General features: G+C 45.5%; 1 protein-coding gene across 1 annotated transcript in view; it reads right to left on the minus strand.

Moving 5' to 3' along the window:
- DPF3 (double PHD fingers 3) overlaps positions 1-21,539 on the minus strand; it is a 137,017-nt gene that overhangs the window by 60,775 nt on the left and 54,703 nt on the right. Inside the window, exon 5 of the mRNA XM_023726118.1 lies at positions 5,328-5,455. Coding sequence (XP_023581886.1) covers positions 5,328-5,455 — 128 coding nt within the window. The remainder of the gene's footprint in view (positions 1-5,327; positions 5,456-21,539) is intronic.

Genomic DNA, 21,539 nt, shown 5'->3' on the forward strand with positions numbered 1-21,539 from the left:
GGCAAATCTGCTGCAAAAGACCTGTTTAAAGTGCTGAAAAACAAAGATGTCACTTTGAGGACTAAGGTGGGCCTGACCCAAGCCATGGTATTTTCAGTCACCTCATATGCATGTGAAAGCTGGACAATGAATAAGGAAGACTGAAGAAGAATTGGTGCCTTTGAATATTGTGTTGAAGAAGAATATTGAGTATACCATGGACGGCCAGAAGAACAAATAAATCTGTCTTAGAAGAAGTACAGCCAGAATGTTCCTCAGAAGCAAGGATGGCGAGACTTCGTTTCACATACTTTGGACGTGTTATCAGAAGACACCAGTTCCTGGAGAAGGATATCATGTTTGGTAAGGCAGAGGGTCAGTGAAAAAGAGGAAGACCCTCAATGAGATGGACTGACACAGTGGCTGCAACAATGAGCTCAAACACAGCAACAACTGTGGGGATGGCACAGGACCGGGCAGTGTTTCATTCTGTTGTACATAGGGTCGCTATGAGTTGGAACGAACTTGACAGCACCAAACAACAACACCCTGATTTGCAATTATTTTATTTGTTTCTTTGTTTACTTTTTTTTCTGTCTGCATGTCACACTAGAAGTTCCATGAGTGGAGGGACAGGTCTCTATTGGTCTCTCTGTTTCCCCAGCACCTAGTACAGTACCTACTCAGAGCAGGCATTCAAAAAACTTTGGTTGAGGTTCTACAGAATAATCCTTATCAAAAGGGGGGTGGAAAAAAGTAGGACAGAATTTCAAATTTTCAACAGAATCCAGACCTTCTGGAGCCACTGAGGCTGGACAAGCCCCCAAAACTATTGCCCTGAGATATTCTTAAACCTTAAACCAAAACTATCCTCTAAAGTTTTCTTTGAGCCAAAAAAATGTTGTTAGGTGCCGTCAAGTCAATTTTCAACTCATAGTGACCCCATCTGACAGAGTAGAATTGCCCCATAAAGTTTTCCCGGCTGTAACCTTTATGAGAGCAGATCACCAGGTTTTTTCTCCTGCAGAGCTGCTGGGTAGGTTTGAACCACCAACCTTTTGGTTAGCAGCCAAGTGTTTAACCATTGCACAACCAGGGCTCCTTGAACCAAAATATAGTTTTTCTTAATTAGTAAAGTACATCTGCTTTGAGCATTGTGCTCTTTTAAAGAATTACCTATATGAGATTGAATTGAAAACAGCAACTCGAAAGGTTGGATGAGAAGCTTAGGGGGCCATGAGTTTAAGATAATGGTTGTAGAATAATTTGGAAAAGGATAGCAAGAATGGTAGCACAACTTGAAGAACATAACCAACGTCACTGAATTGTACGTGTAGAAATTGTTGAAATGGTGTATATTTGGCTGTGTATATTTTCACCACAATAAAAAAATAAACTTTGGTTGAAGGAATGAATGAATGAATAAACAAACACAGTCCATTTACTGCATATATACTTTATTTTAGTAAGTAGAGCCAATAAAAATGTATGAACTCTTTTGTTTATGGTTCTAGTTTGACCTTCTGGCACTGTAGATAGTAGCCCCAGGCTCTGAACATAGTAGACATTCTGTTTACATTGGGGATAATGGTGATGACGATGATGAGGATAACAACGATGACTCATAAACTGGCCCAATGATGCATGAAAAGAACTGGACCCACCACCAGCTTTGAAGGGAAAGGGTGGCCTGTCACTAGAGCATAAAGACTTCTTGACAGTGGTTCTGAACTATTATTCACTGATTCTTTTAAATTATACTAACTAAGCAAAAAAATACAGATATCTGGGCAGGTAATACAGAGGTCACAGATCTTGACGTCAATGACCTTGAGTCCAAAAATGGAGGAGGAAGAACTCCAAGGAAGAAAAGTACCAGAGTGCCAGAGGTGAGACAAGTTTAGCTGGGAGGAGACCGAGAAAGGCTTCATGGGGAAGGTGGCATTGGGACTGAGCCTAAAGGATGGGTGGAATTTGTATATGTGGAGAAGAAGAAAAGGCACGCCAGATAAAGTGCCCAGCATGACCAAAGGCAGAAGGGAAGAAGGCTGTGTGTTCAGCCTAGTTGGGCAGAAGAACAGAGGGAGTCAAGGATGGTGGAAAATAAGCCTGAAAACAAGCCTGGGAGCAAACAGAGGCAGCCCAGGAAGGCCAAGGTCATCATGTTTTAATTCATTTAGTAGGAAACAAAAGTTGCTCAGTTTTTCAGCAAGGGCGTGGCACAAGACAAAATGTCTGCTAGCAAAGTAGGACATGTTGGAACAGGGAAGGAAGGACTGAACACAGGGCAACTTGTTGGAATCTGTTCATTCATGCATGCATTCAACAACTATTTATTGTGCATCTACTATGGATTTCCTAGGTAGTGCAAGCTGATTAACGTACTCGCTGCTAAATGAAAGGCTGAAGGTCTGAGTCCACCCAAGGGCACCTCGAAAGAAGGGCCTAGTAATCAACTTTTGAAAAATCAGTCAATGAATACTCCGTTGAGCAAAGTTCTCCTCTGACACACATGGGGTTGCCATGAGTCAGAATCTACTCAATAGTAACTGGTTTACTACGTGTGCCAGGCATATTAGTATGCAAAAGAGACTCTTACCCTTGAGGAGCTTACAGTCTAGTGGAAGAAAATAATAACATAATAAGTATATTACAAAATATGTTAGATGGTGATGGGACTATGGGGAAAAAAGAAGCAGTAAGGGAATCAGGAGTGCTGTGGGGTGGGTAGGGAGCATACTGTGGTATTAAATATAGTGGTCAGGGTACACTTCATAGAGAAAGAGAGATGGGAGCAAAACCCTGAAGAAAATGAGAGAGCCATGCAGGTATCTGGGAAAGGGACTTTCCAGGCAGAGGAAACATTCAGAGCAAAAGCACTAAGGAAGGAGAGTGCCCAAAGTGTTCTAGGAACAGAGAAAGGAGGCTGGTATGTCTGGAGCAGAGTGAGAAGGAAAGCAGGGAGAAACTGAGTAAGAGAGAGGAAGGGGGCCTGTGACTTTTACCCTGAGGGAACCAGAGCCACTGCTAGGATTGAGCACAGGAATGACAGAAAGTTCACTCTCACACATGAGCAGGGACACCATTTAGTTGGTGAAAGCAACAGTTCAGACAAGAGATGAGAGTGCCTTGGACCAGGGCAGTAGCAAGCGGATGTGCGGAGAAGGAGTTACGTTCTGGATTTACTTCGAAGGTTAAGTCAACAGGATTCCTGATGCATCAGATGTTGGGTACAAGGGAAGGAGAGGGGGTAGTCCAAGATGACTCCTGGGTTTGTTAGACAAACAGAGGTTACAGTTAATGAAGATCTCGACTAGGACTGTAGCTCACAGAAAGCAGAGGAGAGAACAAATATAAGCCGTGTTATGGCAACTAAGTGGAAAACACTTGACAATTCATCTTGACACACTAATAGCAGAGGAGGGACCAGATTCATTGATTTATTCTGCCCCCTTACCGATAGCTGACTCTGTGCTGGGTAAACATGCGAGGCCCCAAGAATACAATGGTGCACGTGACAGCATGCTCCCTGACTTAATGGAACTCAGAGGCTGGCAGTGCTTATTAAGTAAACCAAAAATTTATTAATATTAATAAGACTGTACTAATACATATTATTCAAGTTAATGTTAATATTATTTAGTAGTAATAATATTTAATTGTAATATTAAATATTGTTTTCTTATATGTTTATTATGTTAAATAATTATTTTAATATTAAATAATATTAAGTACTTGTGGCAAAATAAGTTCCTTTGTTGGCTTTTTGCCTTGGTTCTTTGGAAAAACAGCTTGAGAGATTTTCTCCCTAAACTCTGAGGAGTTACCTTTGCCCTAGTTTTCTGCCCCAGAGGGTTTGTTACTTTTGTCCAAGTTGATTGACATTTCCTGGGCAAACTGTAAACAAGGATGGTTTGATACTTTCTGCCTGGCCCAGTCCTGCAGCCTGTCCTATGATTGGGATGCACTTTGCAGGGATTGGTCAATAGACTATGTAAATGAGGTGAGGTGTAGCCTACTATGCAAATGAAGTATCTGTGGCCTACTGAGAGGGGATTGGTCAGTTCATGGCTATGGTAGGCAGGGCCAGGCGTTAAAATTGACAAGGAGTTTGTGTGTTTAAGCAGCCAGCCCCACAGAGGCTTTTGGAGACAGAAAGCAGCAGGAAGAAGTGGAAAGAAGAGAGAAGAAGCAGAGAGAGAGTGGAGGCAAGGAACCTCCTAAAAGAGCTGTAACAGGGGTCAAGGGCGGTAACACTGAAGACAGCGACAGGTCCAGAAGGGGCCCAGTGGCAGAGCTAGCTGCCACAGACGGCAGGGCCAAAAAGCCTGTGCTCAGGGGAGCAAGAGGAGCCTGTCCTCAGGGGGCCAAGAGGACACCTGTCTTCAGAGAGCTGAGAGGAGGCCTGCACAGTCAAGAGAGCTGAGAGAGCTGTCCTGCACTGAATAAGGGAGAATTTGCCTGTATGTTTCCTGCTCCCGAGTTGTACCATTACTTCCTTAATAAATCACTTAACAGTAAGTATACTCTGTAAGTTCCGTGTGGCCATTGCAACAGATTATTGAACCCAGAAGAGAAGTAGAGAGTGCCGTGGGAGTAGAGAGTGGAGGTATGTCTGATCTCCACTTCACAGAGATCAGCCTTGGGCCCATCTTGATTCAGATTATCCACCCTGGATTTAGGCAGGTTCTGATACTACTACTCCCTCTATTTTACAGTACTACTAACATTAAAATATATGTGGTATTATTTAATATTAGACAATGCTCTGTGGTAGACAATGGTGGTTCAAGATAAACAAAAAATAAGAATAGTCGTAGCACATTAGTATAGTCCAGTGTAGTAAGAGCTCCAATAGTGCTGTGAACAGAGGGTGGCACACATGGGGACAGAAGTGATCAACCATGCATGGAGGGTGACGCCTAAGCTAGCCTTGAAGGATAAATGGATGGTGCTGTGAAAAAACTAAAGTCTGAGGAACTAGAGCTGAGGGTGGGGTCTGAGGGGAGGAGGGGACTGGCTGGGGCAGACAACATCAAGGCTCTGAGCCTGGACGACAGACCAGTCTGTTTGTGTACCATTGTCTCTACAGAACCCAGCACGGTGCTGGCATACAGCAGGCTCAATACATACCTTTGGAATGGATAAATAGGGAAAATCGAGGGATAGGAACTGACTTAAGAGGAAAGATGAGTTCTTCTGGGGACATGTTAAATTTAAATGAATTTGTGACCTCTCAGGCAGCAATGCCACCAGGCAGTTTGAGAGGAAGGTCCAGAGCCTATGCTGGTGTTCTGGAAATACACGGCGGCAATGCTCTGGTGTGTCCCTGAGAGGGCCAGAAATACCTGTATTCCCTGGTTGCTTTCCTCCTCTCTGGCATCCACCTTCTTCTCCACCCCCTCACCGCGGAGCAAGGCTTCCAGGGTGGTGCTTTCTGAGGTGAACCCATCCTTCTTCAGGGGCAGCTCCACTTCTGAAAGCAAGGACAGAAAGGTGGGGTCAGGCCACTAGAAGTGGGAGGGGTGGGAAGGGTGGTCCTTGAGGGCATTCAGGGACCAGTGCTCCTGTGTAGGAATCAGGCGGCCTGTTTCTCTCCTCCTGGTGGAATAGGAACACTGGAGTTGGATCCAGTTTTTCCGTCTCCAATTCATAAGCTCAGAGGCAGATTCCAGCCCTGCCCGCAGCCTCAGAGACAGCAGAGGCAGAGCAGAAGGGGCGCCAGCGACCATGGGGTCAGACAGCCTGGTCTCGGTCCTGCTCTGCCACCCTCAGGGCCATGTGACATTGGACAAGGCACTCTAGGAGCCCAGAGCCCATTTCTGCATCTATACAGTGAGGATAACAATGCCTGACCCACTGTGTTCATTTATGTTAAAGCATTTTGAAAACTCTAAAGCATTATACCAATGTTGTCCTCAACTGTTATTATTCTCTCCCTGTCTCCCAACTCTGTGTCACAACTCCATTACCTCCCCTTAGCTATGCTGGCTTCCCAGCCCAGTTTGCTCCATAAAAAGCTATTTCTGCCTCAGAGAGGATGTTCTAATCAATTCACGGGGGAAGCAGAGGCTTCTAAAGCCAAAGGTAGAGAAGGAGCAGGCGCAAATGCCTAGCAGGCCCCAGATCAGCAGAGCGGGAGCTGCAGTGCTTGCACGCTCCAGGGGATTCTTTCTGAAGACATCAGGAGTTTCATCGGCCACATGGGGCTTGAGGTCATAGCCAGCTGAGCAGTGGCAGCACAGTCAGCTCTGTCCATGAGAGAAACCAAAGAAAGAAGCTAAATCCCTTCTCTTCAAAGGGTCCCCATAATCTTCTAACCCAAAGGTGATTGATTTTTGTTTGTTTATTTTTTAATTAAAAACAAAAAGTTCAGACTATTCACAATAGTCAAAAGTTGGAAACACACAAGTGTCCATCAATGTTGTTAGGTGCCGTCGAGTTGGTTCCAACTCTTAGCAACCCTATATACAACAGAACGAAACACTGCCTGGTCCTGCTGCATCCTCACAATCGCTGTTATGTTTGAGCCTATTGTTGCAGCCACTGTGTCAATCCATCTCATTGAGGGTCTTCCTCTTTTTCACTGACTCTCTATTTTACCAAGCATGATGTCCTTCTCCAGGGATTAGTCCCTCCTGATAACATGTCCAAAGTACATGAGACAAAATCTCGCCATTCTCACTTTCAAGGAGCACTCTGGCTCTACTTCTGCCATGACAGACTGGTTCATTCTTCTGGCAGTCCATTGAAGATTCTTTGCCAACACTATAATTCAAAGGCATCAATTCTTCTTCAGCCTTCCCTATTCATTATCCAGCTTTTGCGTACATATAAGTGGTCTATCAACAGATGAATGGATAAACAAAATGTGGTACATACATACAATGGAATATTACTCAGCCATAAAGAGATGGAATACACAGGAATCAAATCGACTACATTTATGGAAAGAGACGATGGAAAAGCTCAGTATCATTTGTCAGAATAAGGCCAGGGGCTGACTGTGGAACAGATCATCAATTGTTCATATGCAAGTTCAAGTTGAAGCTGAAGAAAAACAAGTCCACGAGAGCCAAAATACGACCTTGAGTATATCCGACCTGAATTTGGAGACCATCTCAGGTATAGATTTGACACACACTTGGCGTTTCTCAAGCTGAAAGAACTGAAGAAAAAATTCAAGGCTCAAGTTGCAATTTTAAAGGATTCTATGGGCAAAATACTGAACAATGCAGGAAACACCAAAAGCAGATGGAAAGAATACATACAGTCATTGTACCAAAAAGAATTGGTTGACATTCAGCCATTTCAGGAGGCAGCATATGATCAAGAGCCAAGGATACTTAAGGAAGAAGTCTAAGCTGCACTGAAAGCATTGGTGAAAAACAAGGCTCCAGGAATTGACAGAATAGCAGTTGAAATGTTTCAACAAACTGATGCAACTCTGGAAGGGCTCACTCATCTATGCCAAGAAATTTGGAAGACAGCTCCATGGCCACGCAACTGGAAGAGATCCATATTTGTGCCCATTCCAAAGAAAGGTGATCCAATGGATTACAGAAATTATCAAACAATATCATTAATATTACATACAAGTAAAATTTTGCTGAAGATAATTCAAAAATGATTGCAGTAGTACATTAACAGGGAAGCACCAGAAATTCAAGCCAGGGTCTAGAAGAGAACATGGAATGAGGAATATCATTGCTGATGTCAGGTCGATCTTGGCTGAAAGCAGAGAATACCAGAAAGATGTTTTTTGTTATTGTTGTTATGTGCCGTCGAGTTGCTTCCGACTCATAGCAACCCTATGGGACAGAGGAGAATTGCCCTGTAGGATTTCTAAGGAGCAGCTGGTGGATTCAAACTGCTGACCTTTTGGTTAACAGCCCAACTCTTAACCATTGCACCAGCAGGGCTCCAAAGAGAAAGACGTTTACCTGTGTTTTATTGACTATGCAAAGGCATTCGACTGTGTGGATCATAACAAATTGTGGATAACATTGTAAAGAATGAGAATTCCAGAACACTTAATTGTGCTCACGAAGAACCTGTACATAGGCCAAGAGGCAGTTGTTCGAAGAGAACAAAGGGATATTGTGTGGTTTAAAATCAGGAAAGGGATGCTTCAGCACTGTATCATTTCACCATACTTATTCAAGCTGTATGCTGAGCAAATAATCTGAGAAACTGGACTATATGAAGAAGAACGTGGCATTAGGATTGGAGGAAGACTCATTAACAATCTGTGATACGCATAAGACACAAACTTGCTTGCTGAAAGCAAAGAGGACTTGAAGCATTTATTGATGAAGATTAAAGACCACAGCCTTCAGAATGGATTGCACCTCAACATAAAGAAAATAAAAATCCTCACAACTGCACCAATAAGAAGCACCATAATAAATGGAGAAAAGATTGAAATTGTCAAGGATTTCAATTTACTTGGATCCACAATCAATGCCCATGGAAGTAGCAGTCAAGAAATCAAATGATGTATTGCAGTGGGTAAATCTGCTACAAAAGACCTTTTTATACTGTTAAAAAACAAAGATATCACCTTGAGGACTAAGGTGTGCCTGACTCAAACCATGGTATTTTCAATCACCTCATATGAATTAGAAAGCTGGACAATGAATAAGGAAGACCGAAGAAGAACTGATGCATTTGAATTATGGTGTTGGCAAAGAATATTGAATATACCATGGACTGCCAGAGGAAAACATTTGTCTTGGAAGAAGTACAGCCAGAATGCTCCTTAGAAGCAAGGATGGTGAGACTTTGTCTCACATACTTTGGACATGTTACCAGCAGGGACCAGTCCCTGGAGAAGGACGTCATGCTTGGTAAGGTAAAGGGTCAGTGAAAAAGAGGAAGGCCCTCAACGAGATGGACTGACACAGTAGCTGCGACAATGGGGTCAAACATGACAACGATTGTGAGGATGGTGCAGGACTGAGCAGTGTTTCATTATGTTGTACATAGGGTTTCTATAAGTTGGAACCAACTCAATAGCACCTAACAACAACAATAAAGAGAAATGAAGTCCTGATACCTGCTATGACACGGATGAGCCTTAAAAAAACATTAGGTTGAATGAAGTAAGTCAAACATAAAAGGACAAATATTGTATCATCCCACTTATACGAAATATCTAGAATAGGCCAATGCATAGAGACCAAAGTATATTAGTGGTTACCTGGGGTGGGTAGAAGGGAAAAATGAGGGAGTATTGCTTAAGTGCTATAGAGTTTTTTTTAAGGGTGATGAAAAATTTGGAAACAGATAGTGGTGATCGCTGTACAATTGTTGAATGAAGTTACTGTCACTGACATGTACATGTAAAAATAGCTGAAATGTTTTGCTACATGTATTTCACCACAATAAAATTTTTAAAATTAAAAAAAAAAACAAAACAGCTCACATATTGTTGTTATTGTGGTTGTGTGCCATCTAGTTGATTTTGATTCATAGTGACCTGATAGGACAGACTGGAACTGCCCCGTAGGGTTTTCTAGGCTGTAATCTTTATGGGAGGTGATTGTATTTTGATTTACTATGAAACATTCCTCCGACTTCTCGCTGAACCTGTACTTCATACCCCTCTTTTCTCTCTTCCCACTGGCAATTAAATGTATGGTCCCTACTACTGTATCAGGTAAAATAGGTCCAAGGATAGGATGTAGTGTTGTCGTGAAAAGGAGCCCTTGTGGCGCAGCGGTTAAAGCATTCAGCTGCTATCCAACAGGTCAGTGGTTCCAACTCACCTGCTGCTCCTTGGGAGAAGGATGTGGCAGTCTGCTTCCATAAAGATTATGGCCTTAGAAACCCTATGAGACAGTTCTACTGTGTCCTATAGAGTCGCTATGAGTCAGAATCGACTGGATGGCCGTGAGTTTTTTTTTTTGTTTTGTTTCATTTTTTTGAGGAGTTGAGCTGGTGCCCGGAAAAACAAGTAGCCCACTGGTATAGGGGAATTGAAGAGAGTTTAGTGTGGGGACTATTTATGGAGGCTTGAGCAGAATTAAGGGAACCAGCACAGAATGGTGAAGCACCCCAGAGAAGTAATGGTGGGGAGCCATTGCCACTCCTATTCCTGAAAGGACAAGAGGGAGGGTGTTTCCAAGAACCTGGTAAGAGCACCATAGTAGAGAACCCAGACAGAGCTATGGCCAACTTGTGACCCAGCAGCAAGGGAATTAAGGGAACTCATAGCCCAAGTTCTCTCTGCACCCATCCTCTGTTTTCCTGCTGGTACCCTCCATTGGCCAACCTTGACTGGAAGCCAGGGGGTAAGGGAGCCTCACTGATACCGCCCACTGAGGCCAGCTTCCTAGGACATGGAGCAGCATAAAGAAGGATGGACAGTAGGTCTAGAAAAGCAAATGGAAAAGAATTAGCACTGTGCCTATTGGCTCCACTGGGCTTTATTCAGGCTCAAATGGAACTGTACCTACACCTTGAGTATCCTCCACCAAAAACGGATCCAGGCTGGCCAGTCCATTAGAAAGGGGCACTCAGGCATCACATTAAAACTAAACAAATGCACACACACACAGGTGACCAGCCTCCAGGAAAAGAAAGTAGGAAGGAGAAACAGCCTCTAAAGTCCCTTGAGAGACAAGGCGTTTGGGATTCTTCTTATCAAGAAAGGAAACTTGAGAGCAGAGGATCCACCTCCATGAAGAAGCATTACCAGCTCCAAAACACATCTATCTACCTACTCAACAAGTATTTATTGAGCACCTGCTATGTGGTTACCATTCTGCTAGGACTAGGTCCACAGGAGGCGAACCTAATAAAGATGGTCCCTGCCTTTAGACAGTTTGCAGTTTATTTAAACACTAAACAAAAAATACATATAATTACAAATTGTCCAGAAGTAATATGGAGGAAAACAATAGAGTGAAAAGTGAAAGAATAAGACAGTGAGGGTCTACTTTAGATTCAGGGGTCAGGGGAGGCCTGGGTGATGAAGTTATACTTCAGTTGAGTGTCAAAAAAAGAGTCAACTGTCTGCTTTACTGAGTTCCGAGTGTGCAGTGCCACAGCCTGCTCTGATGACATATCCCTCGTTCTCACAAGTCTGAGAAGTCTTTCAAATGTCTAATCTAAAACAATTAGATCATGCTGCCTCCTGTCCTGTCCTCAGTCAGAAGAGAACAGCTGGTCTCCATCCCTTATAATAATCAGACATATAGTGGAAGTTCATATTTTAGTATCTCTTCTCAACACGAAATAAATCCTATTTCCAGAATCACGCAGCATTTTAGGGCTGAAAAGGGCCTTACAGATGATCTAATTTAATAATCTAATTTTATGAATGAGTCACTCAAGGTATAGAGAAGTTAAGTAACTTCATCAAAAGCCATGCAGCTAGCTAATAACAGAGCAGGACAAAAGTGCAGCCAATGATCTTTTCAAGACACTGTTACGATCTTAACAATAGGCCCAACTCATTATATTCTTAGTAGTGGATGGCAGGCCTTGCTGAGCCCCAATTGTGCATTGGTATGTTTGTGTACATGCTGAGCGCTGAGCTCAGAGTAAGCACTCAGAATGCGGCAGCTCTTATTACTATATCTCACTTAATCCCCACAGCCACCCAAGAGGTGAGCACAGTTGTTATTCCATTTTACAGATAAGGACTCCGCAGCTTAGGGAGGTTTAGAACTTATATAGTATCACAGAGCTGGGAAGCGGCAAAGGCAGGCCTTGAAACCAGTCTGCCTCCACAACCCATTCACCTGATTTCTAGGCTGTACCAACTCCACCCTGCCTCTCTTGAGTCCTTCCTTTAGAAGTCTTTTTCCAAACCTTCATGCACGTTCTTTGCATTCCTAGACTCTCTTCATAGTCTTTATATTTCATATTTATATACAGGCAGGTTTTGGCTGAGGCTATGGGCAGCTGTGTGTTGCAGTTCTGGGCTCTGCCCTATATGAACACCCCCATGTGATGTTCACATTTTGTCATGGATTGAATTGTTGTTGTTGTTGTTAGATGCCATCTAGTTGGTTCCGACTCATAGTGACCCTGTGTACAATAGAACGAGACACTGCCTGGTCCTGCACCATCCTCACAATCATTGTTATGCCTGAGCCCATTGTTGCAGCCACTGGGTCAATCTATCTCCTTGAGCGGCTTCCTCTTTTTCACTGACCAAGCATGATGTCCTTCTCCATGATGTCCGGATCCCTCCTCATAACATGTCCAAAATATGTGAGATGTAGTCTCACCATCCTTGCTTCTAAGGAGCATTCTGGTCGTACTTCTTCCAAGACAGATTTATTGATTCTTTTGGCAGTCCATGGTATATTCAATATTCTTCACCAGTACCACAATTCAAAGGCGTCAATTCTTCTTCTGTCTTCTTTATTTATGGTCCAGCTTTCTTATGTAATGGATTGAATTGTGTCCCCCCAAAATGTATGTCAATTTGGCTAGGCCGTGATTCCCAGTACTGTGTGATTGTCCACCATTTTGTGATCTGATGTGATTTTCCTATGTGTTATAAAACCTACCTCTATGATGTTAATGAGGTGGGATTAGTGGCAGTTATGTTAATGAGGCAGGATTCAATCTACAAGATTAAGTTGTGTTTTAAGTCAATCTCTTTTGAAATAATAAAAGAGAGAAGCAAGCAGAGAGACATGAGGACCTCATGCCACCAGGAAACCAATGTCTGGAATAGGGTGTGTCCTTTGGACCCGTGGTTCCCACACTGAGAATCTCCTAGACTGGGGGAAGACTGATGACGAGGACCTTCCTCCAGAACCGACACAGAGAGAGAGCCTTCCCCTAGAGCTGGCACCCTGAATTTGGATTTCTATCCTCCTAAACTCTGAGAGGATAAATTTCTCTTTGTTAAAGCCATCCACTTGTGGTATTTCTGTTATAGCAGCACTAGATAACGAAGACACCTTTCCACAACCATATCAACTCCATACAGAATTTTCCATTTACTATGAACCTCCTCCTCCTCCTCCTTCTCCTTGTCCCTCTTCCTCCCCTGTTAAATCTTCCTCCAGTCTGCTGTCTCATAATTCAGTCTACACTCTTGATCCTCTTTAACAAACTTTATCAGATGGGGCACAGTATGAGAATCAGGAGGAAAAATAGAACCAAAATGGAAAAGTGAAATGGGCTCACCAAGAGGCAAAGAGTCAGAAGGGACCTGGAATTGCATCGAGTCCTATCCCTTATATTTACAGAAAAGGAAACTGAAGCACAGAAGGATCTAGTGAATTTCCCAAGGTCACCAAGAAATTTAGTTGCATCATTCTTGCTAATTTCCAAAACATATTATTGGCTCATATGGGTTCTGCTTTCAGAAGGCCCTGGAATCAAAGTCTACCTTTGCCATTTATCAGTTGGAGGACTATGGGCTAGTTACTTAACCTCTCTCAACCTCTGTTTTCTTATATGTGAAATGGAATGATCATAATATTTACTTCATAGCGTGGGCGGGAGAATTAAACAAGGTAATACACTTCATGAAGAAGCTCTAAAGGATCCACAAAAAACTAATGTGAGAAACAGGGTGGGAATGAGGCTTATTGATTTTGTTGTTTCTTTCCATTCAAAACTCAGATTTAAAATTAGACCATATGTGTAAAGAGACTGAGACATTGTTAGTACTCCATAAATGCTAGATGTTATCATTATCAAAGTTTGAATACTTCTGATTTTAATGTTACAACAGCACTGTCCAATAGAAATATAACGCAAGCCACATATGTAATTTTAAACTTTCTAGTAGCCACATTTAAAAAAGGAAAAAGAAATAAGTGCGATTAATTTTAATAATATACTGTATTAACTCAACATGTCTAAAATATTATTTCAACATGTAATCAATATGAAAAATTACTAACGTAAAACGTGATTTTTACGTTCACATTAAGTCCCGAAATCTAGTATTTTACGCTTACAGCGCACCTCAACTCAGACTAGCCACATCTCAAGGGCTCAGTAGCCACACGTGGTCATGGCTCCCATATCGGACAGTACGGGTTTATGGCATTAAAAGTAACATCTAATATGATTTTGCTTCCCAAAAAATGGAAGGAAGTTAAATATGGTTCTTAATGTTACCACCTTAATGCCATGCCAAGCACCATTCCAAGGGCAGCATTCTAGCTGACCAATGGCAAACCCTGGTTTCAAAGTACTATGTGTAAGGCTTTCAAGGTCAGAGTGAAAGGGTAACCCCAGTACCCCTACTAACAAACCAGCAGAGGGTGAATTTTCTGGCTCCTGACTATAGGAGGTCCCAGACTGAAGGGGGCGGGTGAAGGTAACAGGTCTATGCTCTTGGCCAGTGTTGGAGTCCTAGACATGCTCCCTATTGAGCCTTCAGAGGTTTCATTGATTCTATTTGTTTTCTAATCCTTCTCATCTGGATAGAGGATTTAGTAATTTTTTAAGTATACTACTCATTTTGAACCTCACACAAATTTGGGGACCACATAACCTGACAGAAGCCATCAAACATTTAACATGTTTTTAAAAAATGGTCCACAACATACACATAATTCATCTTTAAATTAGCCTGATTTTATACACATGGATATAAACCCACGGATCGTTACTCTCTCCAGAGCCGCAGCAGCTGTCACCCAAGCCAGCCACCTCCCTGGGCCCCCGTAAGCAGCGCTGCCTCCACTTCTAATTGGGAACAGAAATACTCCTTGGGTGACTTCCAACACGATCCATCACACCAGAGACAGCTTCTGTGCAAACCGAAGCAAATCGGTTTCCAAATAAGAAAAAACCTCTTAGATAAACAAGGATGGAAGCACATAAAAGTCTTTAAAAAAAACAAATAAAAACATTGTCAGCGGAGAGCAGTGGCTTCTCTCCAAGACAAGGCATTGTCCCCTCGGGTGAAGAGCAAACCCACAGCGTTTGATACAGGTGTCCCACGCCTGCCACCCAACGCACCGAAAGAAAAGCTTCCACGGGCTTGTTGGAACCACAGAGCTCATTAATTGGTTGTGGCGAGATGAGTCGGAAAGTGCAGCATGGGAGCACAGTGAGTAATTAAATCCCAGGTCATTTAAAAATGCAAACGCCTTGGATGGCACAGGCTGGCATAGCCTCTGACTCCCTCTCCTTCGTTTTTGGTGCAGGGCGGAGGATTGCGAACCTGCAAGTCACATCCGAATTATAATAAAATATGCCATATAAAAAAACAGATGAAGACAGTTCTTCTTGGGGGAAATATACAAAGAGAGGAGCTGTCTGTTAGCTGTCGAGTTTGCGAGAGATACCATCTTTCGGAGCCTGTGCTCTGCCAACAGACAGACTGCCCCAAGGGAAATCGTGGTGAAACACCCCGACAAGGCGCATCCATCCATCCATCCATCACGAGCTCCCTGTGACGCAGAGGCCTGGAGTACAGCGATGGTGCAAAAGGGAGGAGAGAGCCCAGAGACAATGGCAGAGGATCCCCTGATAGAGCAAGAGTGTTTCCTTTTTTTTTTTTTTTTTTAACCTGCTTCTACTTTTTCTTAAAAACCACAAACGTGCAGTTTTTTTCCCCGGGTGCATATTCTTTCGAGGGATGAAGTTCATCACATTTCCTTGGATTTATGCATCAACTGGTGAGCCCTGGTGGCACTGTGGTTAAGCATTTGGCTGCTAACGGAAAGGTCTGCAGTTCGAATCCACCAGCCGCTCCTTGGAAACCCTATGGGGCAGTTCTACTCTGTCCTATGTGTTTGCTCTGAGTCACAATCGACTCGACAGCAACGGGTTTGCTTTTGGTTTGGTTTATGCATCAACTTACACCAAGGAACAAGGAACTTAAGAATCATTATTTCATTGATCCCCATAAGACCCTCAAACTCATGGGGAGGAGAAGGGGAGCATATTGGTATCTCTCACTGCACAGGGGAAGTGGTGGGGTTGTGGGTAGGGGTAAAGGCCTGATTTCCTGAAATGGGCACCATTTCCTCAGGGACACCATTTTCTTGGCCGTGTCTGACTCCCTGTTTTGTGACTCGTAAAGCTATAAATAAATGAGTTTGCATGGAGGACCCATCTCCCAGGCTGCAGCCAGCAGGCCCTTGTTACTGCTTCTTTTAGAATCCCAGGATAGCCACACAGCAAAAGGATTGATCCTTCTCCCATATTGCCTCTGGTTCTCTCTCTCTGCTGTACCCACCTCTCACCCCTAAGTAGGCATGGAAGGATGGTTCCAGCATCCAGAGATCTGGACCACAAATAAGCATTCTCCCACCCCACCCCACCCCCACCCCCTGGGGCAGGGTGAGGCCTCCGAACTGAGCCCCAGAAAAGCATTCACACTGTCTAAAGGAGCCAACCACTGGGCTGGCCAGCAGGCCAAGGAGATACTACTTGAGAGGGTGAGCAGGGTGGATGGTAGGAACAGATTGAATGGGTGAAATTGTCCAAGGGAATACACAGAACTGGGAATGCAAAGTGCAAGAGGCAGCTCTGGGATGAAATCTTAGTTCTACTTCCTCCTAGTTGTGTGACGCCCCAGCACACACTTGGCCTTGATCTCCTCATCTGTAAAATCAGGCGAGCAAAACCCACTTCCCCGGGTTGGAATGGGAATAAGTGAGATAATGGATATAAATCGTCTGGCATGAGGGGCTGCTCCATGAATATGGGCTCCCTTGTTTGCATTCCCAAAAGCCTCCCTCTCTCTACACATTTTGGCAAAGGCTCCTCGGCTCTGACACTCTCAGACCACCAGAAGGGGTAGAGGCACAGCTTTCCCCAGCCTGGGCACGGGCGCAGGGAGAATGGAAGCAAAGAGGCAGGGTCTGGAGCAGTTAAGAGGGCAGGAAAGGCTGAGGCTGAGACCCAGCTTGAGGGCTAAGGTGCTGGCCCTGCTTCAGTCCCATGGTGGGCATTGCTCCTGCAGGTTAGGAAAGAAATCATGGCAGGGCCACAAAGGAAGGTGCACTGCTTTGTGCATTCACTCAACAAACAATTACTAAGCACTTACTATGTGGCATCCCCTGGGTGGAGCAAATGGTTCACATGCTTGGCTGCTGATCAAAAGGTTGTAAATTCTAGTCCACCCAGAGGAGCCTCAGAAGAAAGGCCTGGCGATCTACTTCTGAAAAATCAGCCATTGAAAACCCCATGGAGCACAGCTGTACTCTGACACACATGGGATCGCCATGAGTCGGAGGCAACTCAACAGCAACTGGTTTGGTTTTTACTTACTATGTACCAGCCTCTGTTCTAGCTGCCAGGGACATAGCTATGAACAAAAGGGACAAAACTTATATTCTAGTGGGGGTCAAACAATAAATAAAATAGACAAGTGAAACCCATCATATGACAGACGGCGGCCAGTGCTTTGGAGAAAAATAAAGCAGAGGGGGAAAATATGGCACATTAGGGATGGCGGGAGGGGTGGTGGCGCTATTAAGGGTGGCCACGAAAGTGCAAGGTTGAAGGAGGGGAGGGAGGAGGCCATGCTGATATCCAGAAGGCCATCCCAGGCAAAGGAGCCAGTGGTGTGGAGGACCCCTGTGCTTAGAGCCCAGTGAGCCGGGAAGACTAGCAGGAGGCAGTTCAGGGGGTTACAGGGGGCTAGAAGGGCACTGCAGGCCACCACAAGGATCTTGGCTTCTAGTCTGAGTGTAATGAGAAAGAAATCACGGCAGGCCACAATGGAAGGTGCACATTCACTCAATAAACAATTACTAAGTGCTTACTACGTGGCATCCCCTGGAGCTTTTCAGCAAAAAGTAATGTGATGATGCCTATATTTTACCAGGATCACTCTGAAGAATAACTGCAGGAGGGTGAGGGGAGAAAAGTGGAGACCAGTTAGGAGGTCGCTGTAATATGTATTCAGCCCCACACTGAACCCGGGGCTCAGGAGAGAGCTGTGTGTCATATAAATAAAGCCTTGTCCTCATGGAGATAACATTCTAGTGGTCAGATCCATCCTGGGGGTAGGACAGTTTGGGGAGTAGTCCCTTGCCCCTGAGCAGAGGGTATCCGCACACAGGGAACCAGGATGGAGGCCAGGTGTAGAGGCCAGGTGCCCAGTGCTAAAGGGGCAACAGTGTGGAGCCATGCCACAGCAAGTCCACAGAGGAATGGTTTACCAAGAAGAAAGTGGACCAGCCTAGTCAAGGGCAGGAGAAAAGGCCTGGCCAGACAAGTTTGCCTTCTCACACCATGGGAGAGCAGGTAAAAAAAAAGCAGGAAGAAGGCTTTCCAGGTCCAGCTCTATGCCCTGGGCAACAGATACCAGAGGGCTAGATTCTGGGAGCAAGGCGTGAGCTTGTGCAAGCTGTGGTTCTGGTAAAGTGGGTCCACAACCAGGTCTTCTGTCCTCAGTGCATAAGATGTTAGACTTGGGCCTTTTAAAAGATTCTGCAGCAGAAGGAGTTCCCATTCCAGCCCAGACAGCAAACAGTTTCCCAGCTAGGCAGAGAGCTGCCTGCAACAAACACAGCATTGGTGCAGGGACAGGAATCATGCTAGTCAAGACCCCTGGGCCCACCCACAGTGTCTCCTCACACTTTCTAAGTCCTCCAGGCACGCCACCCATAACCCCACGAAGCGAGCAGAGAAGCCACTATGACCTGCATCTTACAGATGAAGGATGGAGGCCCACCGTGGTTAGGTAACTTGCTCAAAGCCAGAGCTGGTGGGTGGAGGGGTCTGGACTTGAACCCAGGCTTGTGATTACTGTTTGGTGCCTTTTCCCCTGGAGGGCACTGCTGTTCTGCACAGTGAAGACCCTTGTGACCGAAAACCAAAGAGTGACAAGATGGCAACCTGGGCCAGGGCCTCTAGGCCAGGCTGGGAACTGGATGGGAAGCCCAGCTCAGCTCCTCTCTGATTCCTTCTCATCTGAGAAACAGATGATGAGAGCTAAGTCACGTTCTCCACGCTGGACACCCAACACGGGACAAGCTCCTTCCTTCATCCCTTTAATGAAGTGCTTGACTATTAGCTGAAAGGTTGGCAGTTCAAATCCACCCAGAGGTACCTAGGAAGACAGGCCTGGTGATCCGCTTCTGAAAGGTCACAGCCTCAAAAACTCTCTAGAGCACAGTTCTACTCTGCACACACGGGGTCGCCATGAGTCGAAATTGGCTCTATAGCAAATAACAACTGTGTATCTACTGTGCAGGGACACAGCCGAAGAAACAGATGTGCCCCCGCCTTCCGAGTGTTTACCGTCTTGTGGAGAGAGACACAAGTGACTGGGCAATGACGTGGCAGGGTAACTCCTCCGTCTGACAACCCATGCTGTAACCATGGCTCTTCCAGGTCCATCAGCAAAGCCCAGCCGAGGGACCTCTGCAGCAGCCGTGCCCACGCCCTGCCGTATCCCACTGCTGCCCAGCTCCTCTGCTAGCCCGCTCTGAGCCCTGCACAATGCCAGCAGTGCCAAGAAGGCCCAGACTCAGCCCCCCAAACCCAGCTCCTTCCCCAAGACGGCCAGGAGGCCAAAAGGAGCAGGCCACTGGAGCACACACAGTCACGGCACGCAGTTGGGGCCAGGGTGGCCTGCCCACCTCTCTCTGGCTCCCCTACTCATCAGGCCAACAGGAGCGGAAGAAGCTGCCATCCCACGCCTCCAGGATGGATGGCTGCAGGCTCTGACACTGCAGGAAGGAGATAAATGGCTGGTCATTTCCCCCTGATGCACTTGAAGGCATCAATTCTCCGAGCCTCACCAAGCTCAGGCAAGCCCCCGCGCAGAGCAGATAAGCACTGACAGATGGTGGGGGGGAGGAGCAGAGCGTCCTTCTCCCTTGGAAGGACACAGTCAGACTCCTCAACAGGCCAGGAGAAGGTCACGTTGTCCATTGGCTCACACCTGGCTGGAGGCTCCCCAGGTCCCTTCCTTCACCTCCCCCCACCCAGCTCATCCATCTGAGGAGCCCACAGCAGAGGAGGAGGGCCGGGGGCAGAGAGAGCTGGCTGACAGGCTCATCAATCTCCGGCTACATGCTTGGCACACTGGCCTTCCTTCCTTAAATTGTTCCCGGACTGGGAGGGTATTGGAGGAGTCAGGGGGACCGTCTTGAGGAGAAGAGAAATCACCCCAAACATCAGAGAGCAAATGGTGGAAGAAGCCTAGAGACTATTAAAATGTGGGCCATGTACAAAAGCAGTAGGGAACTAATTAAGATGCAGGATTTTCAAAAGCTGGGGAAGTTGGCCGCAGCCTGCTCCCATCTGTAGAGTTCTGGCAGTTCAGTGCGGAAGGGACAGCACTCCAGGTGGGAGGAGCAGTCTCCACCTCTGCCCAAGCAAGTGGCACTCGGGCCTATCCCCCTGGGGGGCGCCTCTCTGAGGGTCCCTGTGACTTGCTTGTTGGCTGACTTTGGGACATCCTGGGCTGCTGTCTATTTCAGGGTTCCTGCCCTCCTGTTCGTGTGGTGGGGCAGCCATGATCCTGGCCATTCATCCCCAGTCACTGAGTGACTACCCAAAATAAAAAACCCAGAGGAAGAACTAGAACCCTATTTCTGGCTGCCTTCAAAGGTAGCCAAGAGCCCAGCTGCACCCCCATGTCCTGGAGCAGAGGGATTTACAAGGCCTCAGGTACATTCTGGGAGCAGAATGACCATCTATTGTGAAAGAAAAGTCCTTTTGATCACAAAACACCCGAATGAATGTGAATTGGGTCCTGGAGCAACATGGCACCAATTCCAGCAGGCTCCCTGTTAGGGTTCTTTCCTTGGCTTCCCTACTCAAGTGCCCTGGGAAATTAACTTCCTAATTCTGTGCCACAGTTTCCCAACCTCTAAATGAAGATAATATCAGCCCTAGACCATGGGGACCAAAAGGTCTGGGGTTGAAAGATGCTAAATTGATCTAAGCAGACTATCTGAGCATTTAATCCAGAGGGATCCAAGTAAAAGTTTGTTCCCAGTCTTTTCCTTTTCTTCATTAAAAATAATGAAAGTGAAGTTAAAGGCTTTGTTTTTAATCAGCTGCTTTTGCCCAACGTCTGTCCTGCTTCAGGGCCTTCTGCTGGATATCTACTGTCCACTTTTCTCTCCTGCCAGCACAGTTCCCCCTTCACAAGGACAGAGCTCCATTACTGAGAAAATGGTCCAGTGGAGGCCCTGCTCTGGCACCAGGCCTCTGCCCGAGTCTTCATGGCGTATGAATTGTGATGTCTGAGCCATGAAACACCTTGCGCTCGCCTCTGCAGCCAAGTGCAAGCTGCAGAGAACACTGAACTCAATCGTCAGTGAGCAGAGAGAAATAATGTTGTATGTGTTGTCCTTCAGACGCCCAGGCAAGTGGGGGGTTGCAAGATGTTTATTCAAGACTGATTGGAGGGGTGATGTTAGGCGTGACAAACACATAGGCCTGGGGACGTTGAGAATGCTTTCAAATTCCAAAGAGCTCTCTCCAGCTCTCTCAGCCCCATCCTACTCGCACACGTACACATTTTCATTTTCAGCAAGTAGTAAAGAAACATAGAAGGGACCATATATTCACAGTGAGGGGGATGGGATGAGGAGAGCAGACCTGGGGAATTCCTCCACCAGTGTCTAATCGGGCCCAGCTACGAATGACTTAAT

The sequence above is a fragment of the Trichechus manatus genome, unplaced genomic scaffold, assembly GCF_000243295.1.
Source record: "Trichechus manatus latirostris isolate Lorelei unplaced genomic scaffold, TriManLat1.0 scaffold00010, whole genome shotgun sequence".
Classification (NCBI taxonomy): Eukaryota; Metazoa; Chordata; class Mammalia; order Sirenia; family Trichechidae; genus Trichechus; species Trichechus manatus.